Consider the following 20,708-nt stretch of genomic DNA (forward strand, 5'->3'; position numbering starts at 1 on the left):
CACACACACACACACACACACACACACAACTTGCCAACATTAGGCTCCGAAAAAGAAGACCCCTTTGAAAAGAAGAACTCTTTGACAATGTGTTTCCCCTCGCCAAAATGTAGCCTACCTTTGGACCATTAATTGAGCCCCCTTCCTGACAGGCTAGCATGACATGTTTGGTACTAATGAAGCCTTAGGTCTTCTACTTTCATGATAGCAGAAACTTCACTCTGACTTTCAAACTGAGCCCGCTACAGCCTCTCAAAAACAGTGAACGTAGAATCGGACAAAATCCCATCATGTCACCCAACTCATCGCAGGCCACCAGAAATGTTCCCAAGGGGCGCAATTAGCCCGCAGGCCACACTTTGGGAGCCCCTGCTTTAGGGCGATAAATAGGTTTGTGGGTCTTGCCAAAATGTATATTTTAATAGCCAAGAGAGGAAGATTTTTATATGGTATGTAAAGTAGCAGAGATACGGTGTGTGTGTGTGTGTGTGTGTGTGTGTGTGTGTGTGTGTGTGTGTGTGTGTGTGTTAAATCTGAACATGTATGTGTGTGCACACAAACATCAATGACAGTGTGAGTAAAACTTTAACACACTGGGAATGTTTGCTCGTACAGTGAGAGAGTGAGAGAGAGCGAGAGAGAGAGAGTGTGTGTGTGTGTGTGTGTGTGTGTGTCTGTGTGTGTGTGTGTGTGTGTGTGTGTGTGTGTGTGTGTGTGTGTGTGTGTTCATGTGTGATTGTAGGCTCTCTCATGAAGTGTGGCATTTTGGTGTCTGCTCTCCGCTCGCTCTCTGCATGCATAATGAATAGCCAGGTGTCGGAGAGGGTCACCCCCCACCCCCACCTCCCGACACACACACACACACACACACACACACACACACACACACACACACACACACACACACACACACAGACACAAGCAGACAAAAACACACTATAAGACAGATACACGCTGTCAGACAGATACACACACACATGCACACACCCAGACACACACACACACACACACACACACACAGCATAAATTTACACAAACATAGAAACCATGAGCGGTCAGAGGGAAAACTCTCTCTCTCTCTCTATCTCACAAACACACACACACACACACACACACACACACACGCACGCACGCACGCACACAGTGTCAAAACCCTCCAAAGGTCAGGGTTGTTTGTGTGGTGTGGCAGCAGATGTGGAGGCTCTCTGACAGCAAGTCAAACCCTCCAATACTAAACTATAGAAGAGCAACTGATGGGTCAATTATACTGCAAAGGTCACCAGAGGAGAGGAGAGGAGGAGAGGAAAGGAGAAGAGAGGAGTGGAGGAGAGGAAATGAGAGGAGAGGAGGAGAGGATGTTGGGAAGAAAGGAGGTGAAATGGAAGAGGAGCGGGGAGAAGCTCATGAAACCGGGGATGTATCTTACCCCTGCAACACCACAAACTTGAAAATGTTGAATTACGCCCCGAAGGTTGGTTGTTACTAGGGTGGCCATTTCCATAATACTAAAAAGGAGGACACTTTGCAACTCACGATACGACAGGCTACTATCACGATATGTTGAGCGATGGCATCATGATACGACAGGCTACTATCACGATATGTTGAGTTATGGTATCACGATATGACAGGCTACTATCACGATATGTTGAGCGATGGTATCACGATCCAGCGATTCTGCGATACTCGATACATTGCAAGACAATTTATCTACGATACCTCACGATATCTGTGTAACTGACAAAGAAAAAATACCCCTAAAAAGACAAAATTGTACTGTCCGCTTCACTAAATTGGACAATTATGAAATAATATAGCCTACAACAAAGTGCATAGAGTCTTTGTCACTCCACCCCCACCTCCCCCTCCCCCTCCCCCTTAATTTGTTTATCCTGGTTGCTGCTCCACCCTCTGCCGATCTGGGGAGAGCCAAAACTGGCTCCATGCTTCCTCCGAGACATTGGGCAGTAGCCAGCCGCTTCTTTTCACCTGACAGGGGAAGCTTCACCGGTAGGACATAGCACGTGGGAGGATCACGCTATTCCAACGAGTTCCCCTCCCTCCGAACAGGCACCCCTAACGACCAGAAGAGGCACCACATCAGCGACCAGTATATTGCATGTTTTGGTGAAGGGTTCAAATATGAAGGAAACCCCCAGGGGGCATGGGGAGAACATGCAAACTCCACACAGAAAGGCTCTTTTGATGACCCCACCCGGGCGGTGGGCACTCGAGGACATGCGGACGGGCACGCACTCCTTCAGCGCTCACAGCGTCCCAGGTGGGAATCGAACCCAGGACCTTCTAGCTGTGAGGCGACAGTGCTACCACTGCACCACCGTGCCCTCAGCTTAGTAGCACTTTAACACACACGCGCGCGCGCACACACGCACGCACGCACATGCACACACCTTGCAGCATGTCCATGTGTACGATCATTCCAATCTCCATTCATCTTTGTGGTTAAGTTTGGATAATTTTAGATTTGAATCATAGAAATATGTCTCAAACGGTACATAAACATGTGGCGAGATAATGCGCAAATATAGAGTTTTGAAACTATTTCATTAAAAAACATTATATAGACTTCCCTCAATGACAAGACAAACGCTCAGACACAGGAAAAGAAACAAAAAACAAAAAACATATATATTATCAACATTCAATATTACAACGTGATTACCAGCCGCATACGGTGCTTGTGAGAGACATTGTGCCCGGGATCCCACTCAAGGGGTCCATGAGAAACCAGCCAGGCAAGTCACTCTAACCCTAACCTCGTCCTCAGGAACCTAAGTCTCTCCATCCGTATAACAGAGTCATGTCCGTCAACCACAGTTGGAAAGAAGGTGAAGAGGAGGACTTCCATTCCTTCAAAATTATTTTTTTTGCTACAATTGTCCCCTGTGTCAGAGACTGTTGCACAGCCGTGCAGAAGTTCAGAGAGGACTCCAAACAGCCGGAGATGGCGAGTTCTGCCTCCGTGTCTCGGGACGTTTTTTTAGGCGGAGACATTGTGTAGAGGTCCACGTGGGGGTGTATAGCACCCAGCCAATAACACCGCTCACAGTGCAACAACCCAGCCAATAGCATCATTAAGATGTTCTGAGAGTGGATCCCTCAGTAGAGTGGAGTCAGCGTAGACTAAAAACAGGAAATGGAGCTTCTTCCCAGAGCATTTTGCAAGGTGTTTTGAGCTCATACTGCCATGGTTTGGTAGGTCAGAAGTGATGTTTTTGAGGGGAAACTTTTCTATAAGTCTATATAATTTTATTTATTAAATACTTGCATAGTATACCTTTAATTGAAGATATTCACAAATTTTCCTACGTTTTTGTTGGGTATTTTGCGACTATTTTAACATAGACGGTACACATGCACACACAATGTCAGAGAGAGGGGAGAGGGGGCTGGAGGAGAAGGGTGGGACCTGCTGCAAACCTGGGACCTACACACCTGCACTGCTTAGTTCAACACCTGGGTGTGATTTTTATAAATACAGTCTGTGGATGTAAACAACAATCATAATGGCCAAACTCTCTGGGCAAGTCATGTCCAGCCTGCACACACGTTATTTCAGTGTAACTTGTCCGGCCTGCACACACACCTTATTTCAGTGTAACGTGTCTGGCCTGCACACACGTTATTTCAGTGTAACGTGTCCGGCCTGCACACACACCTTATTTCAGTGTAACGTGTCCGGCCTGCACACACGCCTTATTTCAGTGTAACATGTCTGGCCTGCACACACCTTATTTCAGTGTAACGTGTCTGGCCTGCACACACACCTTATTTCAGTGTAACGTGTCTGGCCTGCACACACACCTTATTTCAGTGTAACGTGTCTGGCCTGCACACACACCTTATTTCAGTGTAACGTGTCCGGCCTGCACACACGTTATCCAGTGTAACATGTGCGCCTGCACACACACCTTATTTCAGTGTAACGTGTCTGGCCTGCACACACACCTTATTTCAGTGTAACGTGTCTGGCCTGCACACACACCTTATTTCAGTGTAACGTGTCTGGCCTGCACACACACCTTATGTCAGTGTAACGTGTCTGGCCTGCACACACATGTTATGTCAGTGTAACGTGTCTGGCCTGCACACACACCTTATGTCAGTGTAACGTGTCTGGCCTGCACACACATGTTATGTCAGTGTAACGTGTCTGGCCTGCACACACATGTTATGTCAGTGTAACGTGTCTGGCCTGCACACACATGTTATGTCAGTGTAACGTGTCTGGCCTGCACACACATGTTATGTCAGTGTAACGTGTCCGGCCTGCACACACGTTATTCAGTGTAACATGTCCGGCCTGCACACACACCTTATTTCAGTGTAACGTGTCCGGCCTGCACACACACCTTATTTCAGTGTAACGTGTCCGGCCTGCACACACACCTTATTTCAGTGTAACGTGTCCGGCCTGCACACACGTTATTCAGTGTAACATGTCCGGCCTGCACACACACCTTATTTCAGTGTAACGTGTCCGGCCTGCACACACACGTTATCCAGTGTAACATGTCTGGCCTGCACACACACCTTATTTCAGTGTAACGTGTCCGGCCTGCACACACACCTTATTTCAGTGTAACGTGTCCGGCCTGCACACACACGTTATCCAGTGTAACATGTCCGGCCTGCACATACGTTATTCAGTGTAACATTGTGTAACAGTGTAACATATATAACAACCCCCATATCACTGCTGCTATAACTGTATTGTGTACTGTTATTGTGTTTTATGTATGTATGTATCATGATGTTGGACATTGCTTACGTATGAACTGTACTGAAAACAAATTCCACCAGCCTGGCTGTGTGGTCATTAAAGAATCTAATCTAATCTAATGTCCGGCCTGCACACATGTTATTCAGTGTAACGTGTCTGGCCTGCACACACGTTATCCAGTGTAACATGTCTGGCCTGCACACATGTTATTCAGTGTAACATGTCCAGCCTACACACACACCTTATTTCAGTGTAACGTGTCCGGCCTGCACACACACCTTATTTCAGTGTAACGTGTCCGGCCTGCACACACACCTTATTTCAGTGTAACATATCCGGCCTGCACATACGTTATTCAGTGTAACATGTCCGGCCTGCACACATGTTATTCAGTGTAACGTGTCTGGCCTGCACACACGTTATCCAGTGTAACGTGTCTGGCCTGCACACATGTTATTCAGTGTAACATGTCCAGCCTACACACACACCTTATTTCAGTGTAACGTGTCCGGCCTGCACACACACCTTATTTCAGTGTAACGTGTCCGGCCTGCACACACACCTTATTTCAGTGTAACATATCCGGCCTGCACACACGTTATCCAGTGTAACATGTCCGGCCTACACACGTTATTCAGTGTAACATGTCCGGCCTGCACACACGTTATTATTTCAGTGTCCAGAGTTGGACCATTATATGGACCGTTATAACTTTAAAAATAAAATAACATTTGAAGCATTTTCTGTTCACAGTTGTCTTTTCTTTACTTGAAGCACACAATAAGAAGCTTAAACAAAAGAAATCTAAATAATTTGAATAGAATGTTTTGTACAGTCATCTACTGTATTTCTGACTTGAAGCACTTGTTAAAAATAGTGCATTGTTGTGTAAATTGATTGTTGTATCTTATTAAATTGTGGACATTTATTCATCCCCACTATTTCTGATGGTAAAATGAGCGTAAAAAGCAAAACACAGAATTCTGAAAATTTTAAACGGAAAAAATATAATTTGGGAAAAAATTTAATGTAATTTGGGAAAAAATTAAAACAGATTTCATATGGCTCTATGAGCAAATGAGACCATTGGCTAGGAGATTGGATATTTCTTTGTTGTTATTCACATGCCTGTGCTGTGGACCACACCGCATAGTGGAGGACGGGGATTACGCTACAGGGAGAAGAGAAGCCAGCAGCCCGGCCAGTCACCAGGAAAATCCGCGGCTCCGGCCTAGCGGAGGCGTAGCCATGACAGACAACTACAAAGGGTTCCCGAGCCGCGGACTTTTCTCTCTCAAAACAATTGAAAACCACTGTCATGTTAAAGGAGAATTTCGTTTTTTTTTTACCTGCAGCCCTCTCCTCACATTAATTATGATCTGACGACTCACCCAGTGATCTCCGCAGCGTTTTTGTCCGTCCTAGGCGTTGTTGTGATCGAAATAGTGTGCAAGCCAGTCCTAGAATGTAGCTCTGTGGGGGCCAAGTGGCAGCGTGTTTTCCTCGATCTAAATAGACAGTTTTATTCCCATTTTCGGATCCCTAAAGAACCAGCAGACTGCTATTGTCCCCCGGGCTCTTTACAGCGGTAAAGAGCGCCGAGCGTTAGTTGTTACAGGCATGCCAGGAATTCCAGGCCTCCCATTTCCGCCTGTCGGGTCAGTGAGACTTTCCTGAGGAGAGTTGTGTCTCACTGACCCGACAGGCAAAAATGGGATGCCTGCAACCACCAGTGAAAAGAGCCCGGGGGAGAATTGCAGTGTGATCGTTCCTTAGGGAACAGTTTATGACGATATGCGTCGAAAACGGGAATAAAACTGTCTATTTAGATGGAGGAAAACACGCTGCCACTTGGCCCCCACGGAGCTACATTCTAGGACTGGCTTGCACACTATTTCGATCACAACAACGCCTAGGACGGACAAAAACACTGCGGAGATCACTGCGTGAGTCGTTAGATCATAATTAATGTGAGGAGAGGGGTCCAGGTTAAAAAAAAACGAAATTCTCCTTTAAGGCTGAGCAAGGAGATCGATTTTATTTCACCAGATCTGAAGGCAGCAAGACAAAAGACTGCTGGAAATAACAGAAGAGAAGGTAAGTGCCACTAAACTGGTATCCAGCATTGACAGTATCCAGAGACACAGTAAACATGATTCTGCCTGACCAATCAGTCGTCTGCAGTGTCTTCACGTCACGTATGTACCGGCCGGGTGCAAAGCGCTGGAACCTCGACAGAGGTGGTACTAGAAGTAGCACGACTCAACCCGGGCAGTCCCAGTCGAGCCGGGGCGGAGACACGCCAAGACCAGCGGTGGAAATGGGCCACAAGTGACTATAGTCTACATCTCCCGGTAGGCGTCGATTTGTGGTAGTGTTACGGTCGCATATGCATACTATAAATTTGGCAACGTCGTCCAGGGGCTTAAGCACACATCTCACGCAGCACGCAACATTCAACTGAAACACACGTTTGATTTGGGCTGACAGCTGAGTCCATATGGAAAATGTTATTCAAACACAGTCCTCTCTCAGCGGCACACCTGGCGTCAATGAGCTCCCTCTCTCCTCTCAATCAGCTGCCACCCCCCAGGGTGTAATGATGATTGACAGCTCATCTGGGCTGCCTCTCAGGTCTCAGCCAATCCCCGCTAAACACAGCCCAAAACTTTACATCCATGTAAAAGCTTCCAATCATAACTCGAAAATGTGACTGTGATTCACAGTTCACTAACACGCGCGAATGCCTCTCCATTCCCCAATAGCTCTAAATGGGAGGAGGGAGTTAGGATTCACTCTAAACCAATGACTTGTGGCTTTTGCACACCAAGTCCATATTTTCCGTCCGAAATTGTCGCACGCTTTAAAATAAATAGGACCTCATGTTGTGTCACTCATGTTTACACACTGACACCGAAACTTCCGCCCGTCATTAAAGTTCTAATAGAGATGTCAAATTTCAGCCCGAGCCCGACAGGCTAGGGCCAGGTTCGGGCAGACAATTGATGTTAATTGGTCGGACGGGGTTGGGCTCGGGCTGCGCAAAAAAAGAAAAATCGCACACACAAATCACAGACATGAGCATTGGGCACTCAGTGCTGTCTATCGTGCTGATTGCTCATTTTGGAGTCAATCAATTCTCAAGACTTTCTCCACGTTTGTTAAAATGTAGCTATGTGACGCGCAGTGACGCAAGCTTATCAGCGGAAAGTCATTTACCCTGGATACTTCCTAAACAACGTGACATAGCAATGCGACCGTCACAATGTCCACACGTTGACTGGTCGACTAGTCTATGCAACCCCTAGCGCCTATGTTGCACCCTGTTGGTTACTGCACCTTCATACATTACGTGGGTTATATACAAATTACAGTAGTACACTATAAGACTTATACTGTACTACTGTAATTTTACTTATACTATACTAAGTATGAACAGTGAATGAGAACAGTCGGGGAGAAGGGAGAACACGCATACACACGCACGCAGGCGCAGACACACACACGCACACACACACACACACACACACCATCTTCATTACCTGTACCAATGCAGAACAGCTACACAAAGGTCAAAATCAATAACTTTGTGCTGTAGGCACACACACACACACACACGTGACACACACGCACGCATGCACGCACACAGACACACACACAGTTTTGGAGGAGACCATTCATTACAGTCAGTCAATAGGAGAGGACGAATCCTCCAGACAGAGCTACTATACCCCACCTTATTCTGTGTGTGTGTGTGTGTGTGTGTGTGTGTGTGTGTGTGTGTGTGTGTGTGTGTGTGTGTGTGTGTGTGTGTGTGTGACTTTTTCAAATTAACATGATGAAGGGCAGAGGACGCTTTTGTAATTGCCATACCTGCATGTCAATTGTGACTTGGTGTGATTGTTTCTGACAAGATGTAGAGCCGTGTTACAGGATATCAGCACACACACACACGCGCGCACGCACACACACACACACACACGCGCGCGCGCGTGCTAATTCGGTGTATACATTTCTGCTCATTAAAATGCATGTGTCTCTTCAAAGGGGTGACGACAATGATGCCATCTGTTTTGTGTGTGGTGCACGCACGTACGCAGACACACACATACAAACAAACACACTCACATGTACAGAAATGCATATTTACTGTACACGCAACACATTCACAAAAACACACACACAAGAAGATGCACGCGTCACACACGCACGCACGCACACACACACACATCTGTACTACAATATTGTGCTTGTATATTATGCCTACACAAGCACGTTCTCTCTCTCTCTCTCTCTCTCTCTCTCTCACACACACACACACGCTAACAGACATTTCCGTCAATTTGCTTTCATCTTTGGCTCGTTGCTAGTAGCCCAAAGCGAGCGCTCCTCTGTCTGTGGGCTGTAAGTGCGGCAGGCGCACATAGGGCCCATTTCAAAGGCAAACTGCACTTAGATTCACAAGTGCTGTGTACACTCCACTTCTCCAGCACAGATTCATCAAAGCATAATGTTCCCTTCACAGAAAATCACTTAGTGCAGAAGCTAGCTGTGGTGTGTGTGTGTGTGTGTGTGTGTGCGCGCGCGCGCGCGCGTGTGTGTGTGTGTCTGTGTGTGTGTGTGTGTGTGTGTGCGCATGTCTGCAGAAGATCAGATCGTCATCGTCATCCGACCAGTGACGACAACACCCGAAGTTGGTCCCCGGGCGCTGTACGAGAAAGCGACCACTGCTCCTGGCCTGCCCCCCGGAGGAAAGGACATGCCTGGATGGGTTAAATGCAGAGGACACTTTTCACCGGCCACCGTCAGCATGAGTGTGTTGTGGCCGCATGCATGTGTTGTGGTGTTCGTGTGACAATAAAAGACGGGGCTTGTCCCGTTACGAGAGTTTTTTTTTTTTTTTATGTCTGTACGTGTGTGGATCTGTGTGGATGTGTGTTGTTTGATCGCAGTTTAAAGGGCCAGGCGGCGTTGTGGCGTTTCGAGCCGCCTGCCTGTCTCATGTTGAGATTGGTCAGATTGAGTTGATGTTGATTGGTTGATTGGAGTCTGAAGTGAATGGATGGAGCGTTGTGATGTCAAGAGCAGAAAGCGGAGGCTAAATGAGAGTCTGAGGTGACGCACGCTTCACTCTGCTCATTACATTAAGACTGGAACAGACAAGTTCGTCGAATACTGATGTTTTGGATGTATGTGATTACAGTCAGGTATATTTCAGTTGGAGCGAAGGGAAATCCCTTCCCGCTCCCTGCGTGTTTCTCTCAAATGCCTCCCCCACCGTGAAACAACAACGCTAGCTAGCTAGCTAGCAACCTACATGGTGATTTTTTTTTTTTTTTTTTTTTTTACATTTTAAAATGGAAAGTTTTGACAGAGATTTGGATTGTGTAATAAAGCAGGCCTGCTTGGAACTTTCGGTGGAGGGTTGTAAAGATAACAGAACCTTTTTTCGTGCTACCACCAGAGTGAGAGTAAGAGGCGTGAGACTCTGCTGCGCTGGTGCAGCGCAAAACAGAGACAGTCTGGCAAGTGAGACTACAGACTCAAACAACCCTATTTTGTAAAACTCAAATCAGATAAAGAACCTAGCAGGAGTCTTAACATGTGTAATAATGCTAATTTCGAGTGATGTAGAATGTTGTAAAACATTGTAGAATGTTTTGAGCATAGTTCCATACAAAGCAAGGGTTCTTATCATTTCCAATTTCCACGTACTGCACAGAACCAAAAATTATGAGTTATCAAGTTGTATCTTTCTTCATAGAACCCAAGTTTCCATGTGAAACTATTTTAGCTTGGTGCCATAATACTTTTCTAAGAGGGTTTGGTATCGCAGAAAATGGTATGTAATAGAACCTTTTGACCATTGTTCCATACATGGGTTCGTATTTGGCAGAAAACGCAACAAAAAACAATGGGCCCTATCTTCGTACAGGCGATATCCCCTATTTACGCTTGCCCACCTGTTTGCGTGTGCCTTAACGCAGGCAAGATAACAGTCCGCCTTGCGCATTTGTCCAGGTCTTATGCTGAGTTTTGCACCCCCGCCCCGGGCGTCTGGCAGCAAAAAAAAAGCATCCCCACCTCACGGCAGCATAATTGTAATGATTTATACAGAAACATAACTGTTTAAAAATTATATAATTGTTTGGGTAGACGTGATGTCCTTGTTTTTAAGTTAAAACAGCCCCAAAATATCATGAGGATGCAATACTTGCGGGGCAGCATAATTTATCATAACAACGGGCACAAGCGCAGATTAGAGGCGTGCCAAATCATTTATGCACGGCGCAAACGGGATTTGGGCGGTGTTAACCACCAGAATTATTCACAGGTGTGGCCTGGCAATGCCTGGGCATTGCATCAATCAAACCAGATTTCCGTCTTGCAGTACAGTTTGCGTGAGGCATGCTGTAATTATCCTCATGCGTAATTTGGATAAGTGTAGGCCTATTGACTGTATATATTATCCCTATCTCATAACGACACCATCACATCATGTTAAAAACATCTGTGTTTTGATGCAATTCGGGTTATTTTGTTGACTGGGGTGACCGTGGGACAATAGAAACGTGTTTGCAGCGGGTAAACGGCGGAGACAAAAGAAAATATTGGAGGATTTACAGTGGCCTCAATTAAAACTCGTGAAACACTGAGCTGCCAGATCGGCTGTGATGCCAACCACCCTCCGGGTTATAGCAGGTGAAGGTGAATAGCCTATTGGTACCAGTTTTCTCAATTCATTTACCATAACCCCTCCTTGCATGTGATAAAAGTTTCTCAGTGAATTATAGTTGATTGCCTCACCGAATAATCTGCTGGTTACCCAATTTTAGCAGCAGAATTTGATGTCCTGGGGTGGCACGTCCGTGCGTAATGACGTTCTGCGCTGCCCAGCGTGGAGATTATGGTGCGCGATCAAGCGCAGCAAGTGTTTTAGCGTATAAGAGGTCCTTTTCAAAGCTCTTAGCGCAAAGTAATTGCGCGCTGCTGACGATAGGATAATGCCATCTACCCACATTTTAGCGCTGAAACGCCTGCTTTGGCATGTGGCATGCCTATGCCCAGTACAATTATAACAGGCATGCGCTTGTGCCCACCCCCAATTTGCATTAATGTATCAGAGATTCATCATTGTGTCCTTAAATGTGCTCCTAACTTTTTCAACTTAGGAGAATAATGTAAGGTGATAATCACAGACACCCAGTTGATAAATGCTGCAATACTTAAAATGCAAAGGCTTCCATCAATGGGCCATAGGCTCAATCCCCACTGTGTTAACTCAGTTGGTGATAGTGACTTTAACAGACATTTATTGACATGAACATCTTTGAGCGTATCATTTAATAATTTGCCAATATGTATACAAAATGACAAAGAAGGTAACGCTTAAAATGTATTATTGCGGTGCCAAAAGGCGTGGTGAAAAATCTGGGTGCACCTAAATTATGTGCTGGTGCACCTAAATTAAAAAGTAAGGTGCACCGTTACCCCGCTAGCCGGGCGCTTCTCGCTCATACTGAGCATTAGCGCCCGGCGAACGTCAACGCATTTCCCATCAAACAATATCAAACAATCGTGCCGCTCTCACGTCTAGGTATAAAAGCCAACCCTTACCTGAGCCAAAAACGTGAAGTGAAGACGCTATCCGATGCGCAACATCCTCTTCTTTTAATGACATATTGTTGACTCTTCCAAACTGTTGCATAAAATCCACTTTTCTGTCTTTGAAAAACCAAAAATCATTCATCATTACTCACTGGATACTCACTAATGCCCCCCACACTTCCGAAATGGTATTGCACCTACATTTTCGTTTTTTCAAAGACAGAAAAGTGGATTTTATGCAACAATTTGGAAGAGTCAACTATATGTCATTAAAAGAAGAGATCATATACTGTGTAGTTGCCATTCATACGGTGCCATAGAATGCCTATCGGTATCACACAAACAGGTCTTTTGTAGAACCCTTTGAGCATGGCTCCATGTCTACACGGGTTCTTATAGCACCAAAACTGCTTCTGCTGTGGCACAATCCTAAAGTGTAATTTTCTGGTATGACACAATGACTTAGAGAAAGACACTGGCTGAAATCACCCTTCCCGAACCCTTCCCCGGTTCATCCTACCTTTGACGGAGGTGTTTGGCGGGGGTCCCTCGATGCGGAGGTTCCAGGGGGGGTCTCCCTGGTTGGCGAAGTCCCTCATCTTCAGGTAGCTGATGGTGAGGCGGATGATGGAGGCCTTGTCCAGCTGGGAGGTGATGGCGCCCGGGAGCGGCAGCATCTTGGCCAGCTCGTAAAACTCAAAGTTCTCCTTCCCCCGCCGTGACCGCGCTGCGTCACGAGACTTCTCCTTCCTCAGAGCCTGCAGCCTGTGAGAGGCAGAGAGGAGAGGATCACACGCTATACACATGATGTGCAACATGTGAGAGGCAGAGAGGACAGGAAACACACGTTATACACATGATGTGCAACATGTGGGAGGCAGAGAGCAGAGGAACACAAGTTATACACATGATGTGCAGCATGTGGGAGGCAGAGAGGACAGGGAACACACGTTATACACATGATGTGCAACATGTGGGAGGGAGAAAGGAACACGCACTATACACATGATGTGCAACATGTGGGAGGGAGAAAGGAACACGCACTATACACATGATGTGCAACATGTGGGAGGGAGAAAGGAACACACGCTATACACATGATGTGCAACATGTGGGAGGCAGAGAGGAACACGCACTATACACATGATGTGCAACATGTGGGAGGGAGAAAGGAACACGCACTATACACATGATGTGCAACATGTGGGAGGGAGAAAGGAACACACGCTATACACATGATGTGCAACATGTGGGAGGCAGAGAGGAACACGCACTATACACATGATGTGCAACATGTGGGAGGCAGAGAGGAACACGCACTATACACATGGGTCCCTATCGTTGCATCGGCGCTGTTTCTAGGCCGAGCGGCTGGCGCAGCTCAAATCAGTGGGCGTGGACCAGCGCACTTGATATCGTCGTGCTGGCGCTAGACGCAGCCTCAACCATTACAACCACGCCTTTTAAGCGTAAAATTATGCACCGTCATGCTCATTGGATAACTGCAATAAACGAATCGCACGCTTGCCTTTTTAGCTCCAATTCCAGTGATCCCGCAAAACCAGACGAAAGCCAAACGCTCTGCCCCCCCCCCCTCCCTTCATCCAGTCTGTCTGTCTGCATTATAGGCTATTATTCCATATTATTATGCTTCTCAAACCAATCTAACTGCAGTTTCAATACTGCAAGCATGTAAATACGCTACACTATAGCAAGATCAAAGTGAAAATAATGTACTAAACGCATCAGCTAGAAAAATATAGCCTATTAGATTGGTGAAAGTTTGTCCAGAAAGATATCGTTTTCTCTCCCCTGCTGCAGGTAGAATGATGCACATAAATATACCCTACATTATGTAAAGTCATTGCATAAATGTGTTTTTATTGTAAAACTAAATGTCAAGTAGGGCCAAGTTATTGGAGCGGACATCACAGTACCTATAGCACATCACAGAAGCGCGTTCCGCTGTCACTTATCTAAATCACGTTAAACCCACAAGGGGTATATATAGGCTCAAGAGGACATATATGTTTTACATAGGGTGGTGTTTCATTTCGATGTTTTATTTGGTCCAATATTGAAATGTTCTACAATTGCAGGTTGTCTTATTATTATTATTTTAGATCTACCTTTTATATCTATTTCGGCTCATTTGGTTGCTATTTAGTAGCGAAATGGAGGACCCAATTGCATGCTGGGAGTGGACATTCACAGGCAGTAAACTTACAACTGCTATTTCCTATGGGAAGCTGGGTGCTGCTATGTGTTGTGTCTGTTTGAGCGAGGGAGTCAGAGAGAGAGAGAGAAGGGTGACTCAGAGGCAGAAGAGCACTGGCGCACTGAATAGGCCTGGTTTCAGAGAGAGACAGAGAAGGGTGACAGGGGAGAGGCACAAGTGCACTGGCGCACTGAATAGGCCTGGTTTTCAAAGGCGCAAAGCGCTAAATTTACGGCAGGTGCGAAGATAGCAGTACGCCGGTATTTAAGGCCGACACGCCCACTTTGGCCCATTCTGGGACTGCGCCACGCCCATTCGGCCTAAAGCGCATTTGGCAGCGTAAAGCCATATTGATATCGTCCCAAAACAGGCGCAAGGCACGTTTTTTTGCGCTTAAGGCCCGTTTTAGCGCCGAAGGCTTGTGGGAGAATAGGGCCCATGATGTGCAGCATGTGGGAGGGAGAAAGGAACACGCACTTTATACACTAGAGGTGCTCCGATCCTACTAAGCCACGATCCGATCCGATCCCGATTATTGGGGTCACGATCCGTTCCAGAATCGATTCCAGCGATTTTTGATTCCAGAATCTAGAATTGATTCTCAATTATGTAGTTTTATATTGCAATAACACACAAAGGCAAATCTAAGACAAAAAATGTCAAATTTATTCATGCTGAACTTCAAATTCAACTTCTGAAGTATTACATTCAGGGCCTAAAATGTATTTTGCAAACTAGGCGGGAAATCGCCCTTATGTTCTTCAGATAGGGGGGATTTGTAGACTTTGGGGGGATCTGTAGACTTTGGGAGGGATTTATAGACTTTGGGGGGGAGACACTAACCCGAGTATAACTACACATCTTATGTCCAAGAGGTGGTGGCACCGTAGCAGTACACAAATTCCAAGTAAAAGTGCAAATACTCAACTACTGACTGCCCCAGAGGGAATCCAAACTGCTCACACTGGCATTATTAGTGCCATGCTTTACCCACAGAACCACAAAGGAGAGCCAGGAAAGGTGAAGGAAGATAAAGGAGTTCTCTCATCTCTAATGTGTGATTTTACATTTCTTTTTAATTATTCTGTGCTCGTTTATAATTGTTTTGCCTTATTATACATTTGGTCTTTTGTGTGCTTATTCTAGTGTATGAGCACTGTAACCTTGTTAAGAAAGGTGCTATACAAATAGTTTATTTTATTATATTATCATATCGATGTGGTGGACATATCCCACAGTGTAACATCGTAAGGCAGGTTGATGACAGTGGGCAGACACTGACAGTGTTCTGAATAAACACCTGCACCTGACTACTAACGTTAGACACACTGGATGTTGTTGAGCAGCTAACGTTAGCTGTAGTCTGATAAAGGAAGCACAGATAGTTGAAACCATAGCCGCATATTCAGATAGCTGCTAAATTATAAATGGTCTACCAGACAGCACGCATAACGATAGCCAGATAGTCAACGGACTTTTTGAAGATTGCGAGCGGCTAGCCGCTTTCACGACTGTTGTCATATATATATACGCTGTAACGTTGACGTTAATGCTAACATCGCTACCGCTAGCCATCGACAGTAAAATGCAACTAGCCATCTCATTCATGCCAGCCAGCTAACGCTAGCTAGCACTATTGTCTGCTGCAACTGTAGCTCTGTCTCCCGTGTACAAAACCATCGTCTGACATTTTATTTCCATCTGTTTATGTGACCGTTCATAGCAGCCAGCTAGGTTGGCTTAGTCTGGGCACCTTCCACCCCGCTTTTTGTCATGGGGCGTAAACCACGGAACCAGAATGAACACCGGAAGGCAGTGCGCCAAAAAACATCTGTGTTACTGTTAGCTTGATGTCTCTTCCCTCGATTAATTGTCTGATGCAAAGCTTCTGTATTGGCTTAAAAGATGTGAGATTGTGAATCCGCAATGTTTCTAAAAGAACTTCGGTACGTCCATCTTTTGTTTTGTTGTTTGCCGTTCTGATACTTGGGTCAATCTGTCAAGTTAACGTGAAAGGTGACGAGCTAGAAACGCTGCCATCCGGTCTAGGGCGGGCTCTAGGCCGGAACCAGTAGGGTGACAAAATCAATTGTGGGCGGGAGCCAGGCTCTTTCTCGCCGAGAAGAGCCTGGTGACGCGAGGTTAAGGTTGGCTTGTGGCTCTGAGCCAAGCCCATCTGAGCCGAGAGCCCTTCCACTCTTCCTATGACGAGTAGATCACGTGCTTTTTTCAAAGGACACCATTGGTTCCGCGGTGCAGTGATGCCTTCATGTGCAGCTCAAAAAGACATCCACAGCATTATAAATTAGACATTGAAGAATCGATTCTTGGGAGTTTGGAATCGATCCAGGAATCGCGAAGAAGAATCGCGATCCTTTTGAGAATCGATTTTTTTTTTAGAGCACCCCTACTATACACACATGATGTGCAACATGTGGGAGGGAGAAAGGAACACGCACTATACACATGATGTGCAACATGTGGGAGGGAGAAAGGAACACGCACTATACACATGATTAGGGCTGGGTATTGGTTAAAATTTCAAGAATCGATTCGATTCGGATTCACAAGGTTCCGAATTGATTAATCCTGATTCGATTCGATTTCGATTCCGATTCGATTAATTTCAATATCGATTTGGTTAGTGATACTAAAACATGGTTTTTGAGCTGTAACCTGAATTACATGACTGTCCAGTTATGTAACACAGGGGTTCCCAACCTTTTTTGCACGACCGGTTGTCAATTTTAATGGTTTTAGTTACACATATATTTACTCACCAGGTGGTGACAAAGGGTAAATAACAGCCTTTTCATCTGTCAATAAAGACACGTTCACAATTATGCACAGTGATTTGATTTCAGCCTATATCATTTCTAAAAGTAGATATTAATGATCAAACATTTCCATTTATGTAGCCTACAGTATTTATGTTTTTGTTTCAACTACAAACATAAATAAACGTCAACTTGAAACTATGTTTCAACTACCACACACAGCCTATAATATTATAGCCTATGTTTATAAAAAAAAAAAAAAAAAAATATTGGAATAAAAAAAATCGATCTCTGGACATATGAATCGATATCAAAGGATGAAAATAAAAAATTATTAAAAATCGGAGAATCGATTTTTTTAACCCAGCCCTACACATGATGTGCAACATGTGGGAGGGAGAAAGGAACACGCACTATACACATGATGTGCAACATGTGGGAGGGAGAAAGGAACACGCACTATACACATGGGCCCCTATCTTTGCATCGGCGTAGAAACTAGGCCGAGCGCCTGGCGCAGCGCTGATCAGTGGGCGTGGACCAGTGCACTTGATATCTTGGTGTTGGCGCTACACGCAGCCTAAAGCATTACAACCACGCCTTTTAAGCGTAAAATTATGCACCGTCATGCTCTCTCTCTCGGAGAGAGAGGGAGAGAAGGAGAGAGAGAGAATTTAAGAGAGATTGGGTGAGTGTGTGTGTGTGTGTGTGTGTGTGTGTGTGTTCGCGCGTTGCTCCGCGGCTCTGAGAGGAAGATATCTCTGTCCGTTCTTTGCCCCCACAGCGCTCGCTGAGTGTCTGTCTCCCACTCTCTTCAATGAGGAAGTACCTTGTAGAAGCTTGTAGAAAAGTGTCGATTTTAAGGCTTTGGGTTGAAAGTAATGTATAATAATTTCGGAGGCACACAATTACTAACATAAGACCCTAAATAACATAGTTATAACGTTTTTGTGGATTTTGGTTTCCAGGGACTTTAAGTAAGTTACTTACTTACTTACTTAATACATACTTGTATTACAATGTATCGCTTGCTCAAATTAAACTCTTGGGGATGCTAAATATCAAATCAAACATGATTACCCAGGATTTCATAGCATAAGCAAAATGTGTCAGAGGGAGATGGCCTTTTATTTTAGACACTTACAATAACGCTAAGCATAGTATACATCAGTGCAACATTTTCAACTTTCCACTTTTCTTCTTCTCAAAAGGGTGTTATCCTGTGTGAGTGGATTTTCTTCATCCACTCATCAGTCTTATCTCAACCTTTTTCCACTTGAGTCCTCCAATCTTTCACAATGCAGTTTGAAATATGTTTTTATATATTCATTTTTTGTGCTCCTAAGTAGTCCAGAATAGCTTACTACTATTCTAAACAGTTTAGTTTAGCGACTCACTTCCACACTTTTGTCATATTTGGTAGATGGGCTCCTGTTTGTCCAATCGAGGACTGAAGCCTTTAACTTGTTGCAGGTTACATTCAAATTAAGCCCTACTTAGCAATTTAGAATATGTTTATATTCATTTTTGTTTAAGAACACAGTTTGATTAATTACCCCCAACCCTGCTTAATACACACAAATTTACACAACCTACAGAGCACATTAGTTAGATTAAACTCCTGGAGCAAACCACTTTGGGCTTTATCTCCTCAAGAGAAAAACCCTTCCAATGCATCCTGCTGGCTGGTGCTGTGGATTCTGGGAGTTGGAGTCAGAGGCGGCACCCCCACTAAATCGTTTTGGGCGCCGTCTCCCACTCCCTCCTCCAGCGTCCACTCATATCAGCAACGCCTCACCCTCTAGGCAGTGAGTATATCCGTACGGCAATAGTGAGTTTTATCTAATATTATCTCACGCGAGCATCCCCAGGACACATCGCACTCCCCTCAAAGGCAAAAGATTGCCCAGGCAGAAGTTACATCCGTTTTACACTACGGCAATAGTGAGTTTTATCTAATATTATCTCACGCGAGCATCCCCAGGATACATCGCACTCCCCTCAAAGGCAAAAGTTTGCCCAGGCAGAAGTTACATCCGTTTTACACGCACACACATCCCCCAGACCTGTAGCTTTTAGCAGTAGTTACAATTGTCTATGTTTTAAAACCAATTGTATAACATTATTCTAAATTTGACAGCTACTCAATTTGACATAAAATTGATCAATCAACATTGCATTCAGTGTGTATTTGCCTCACCAGGTTCCGTAGATCACAGCGCTGGGCTACATCCCTCCGCATGTCGACCCCTGCTCTCTTAGAATTAAGCGAGGTTTCAGGTCCCACTCTGGCAGGAGGTTATCACCAGTCGACATGCCAGAGGTCCGCATTCCACACGTGAGATCCCGGACGAGCCCCCAAGTGTAATGGAAAAATTGCTGAAATGCCCTGCTGATCCATCAATAATGAGATATCCGTTTTAAGTGTTTTTAGGAGGTTTTATTCTACAATAACATCTGTGCACAGAGGTCTCCCCGACCACGTTGTCAGGCAGGAGCCCCGAATCATCGTTTACAACACATCATATACTGAAACTATGATACCCGCCCCCCCACCCTGGAGGGCAGTACTTTTCCACTTCATTCAACCTCTCTCCAACTCAGTATATTTCCATGACGTCAATAGTTAATCTGATGTTCACAAGACATAACACTCCACGTCTATTCACCCAAAACAAGATACATGTTCTCCCTGTACAGCAATATTCTGCAATGATGAAGAACATAGTTCTCAAAATACATCTTAGAAGGACCATAGTTCATAAGCAATCAATCAATAAACACTCGATCAATAATTTGCTATCACACGCTCCGCACAACCAGCGCACTGAATAGGCCTGGTTTTCGAAAGCGCAAATCGCTAAATTTACGCCAGTTTGGAAGATATCATTAGGCCGATATTTAAGGCCGAAACGCCCATTCTCGCTCATTCAGGGAGTGCGCCACGCCCATTCAGCGTAAAGCGCATTTACCAGCCTAAAGCCCTGTTGATATCTTCCCGAGGCAGGCGCAAGGCATGTTTTTTAGCGCCGAAGGCCCGTTTTAGCGCCGAAGGCCTGTGGGAGAATAGGGGCCATGATGTGCAACATCTGGGAGGGAGAAAGGAACACGCACTATACACATGATGTGCAACATCTGGGAGGGAGAAAGGAACACGCACTATACACATTACATTACGTCATTTGGCAGACACTTTTATCCGAAGCGACTTACAAGAACACATTTTTGTCAGCAATAGAGCAATCAACTATGCAGCACAGTCTATGACAACTACAACTTCTGAGGGAACAGTGGTACAAGTTTAGTTTAGGTTAGTATTTTTTTTTTTTTTTTTTTTTTTTTTTAGAAAGAGAGAAAGAAG

The 20,708-nt window shown here is 45.2% G+C and overlaps 1 protein-coding gene across 1 annotated transcript in view; it reads right to left on the reverse strand.

Moving 5' to 3' along the window:
- Nucleotides 1-20,708, reverse strand: part of npas3 (neuronal PAS domain protein 3) — a gene marked incomplete at both ends in the record, with an annotated part of 1,009,388 nt that overhangs the window by 622,800 nt on the left and 365,880 nt on the right. Inside the window, one exon of the mRNA XM_083634138.1 lies at nucleotides 12,873-13,117. Coding sequence (XP_083490264.1) covers nucleotides 12,873-13,117 — 245 coding nt within the window. The remainder of the gene's footprint in view (nucleotides 1-12,872; nucleotides 13,118-20,708) is intronic.

The sequence above is a fragment of the Poromitra crassiceps genome, assembly GCF_964638095.1.
Source record: "Poromitra crassiceps genome assembly, chromosome: 3".
NCBI lineage: Eukaryota > Metazoa > Chordata > Actinopteri > Beryciformes > Melamphaidae > Poromitra > Poromitra crassiceps.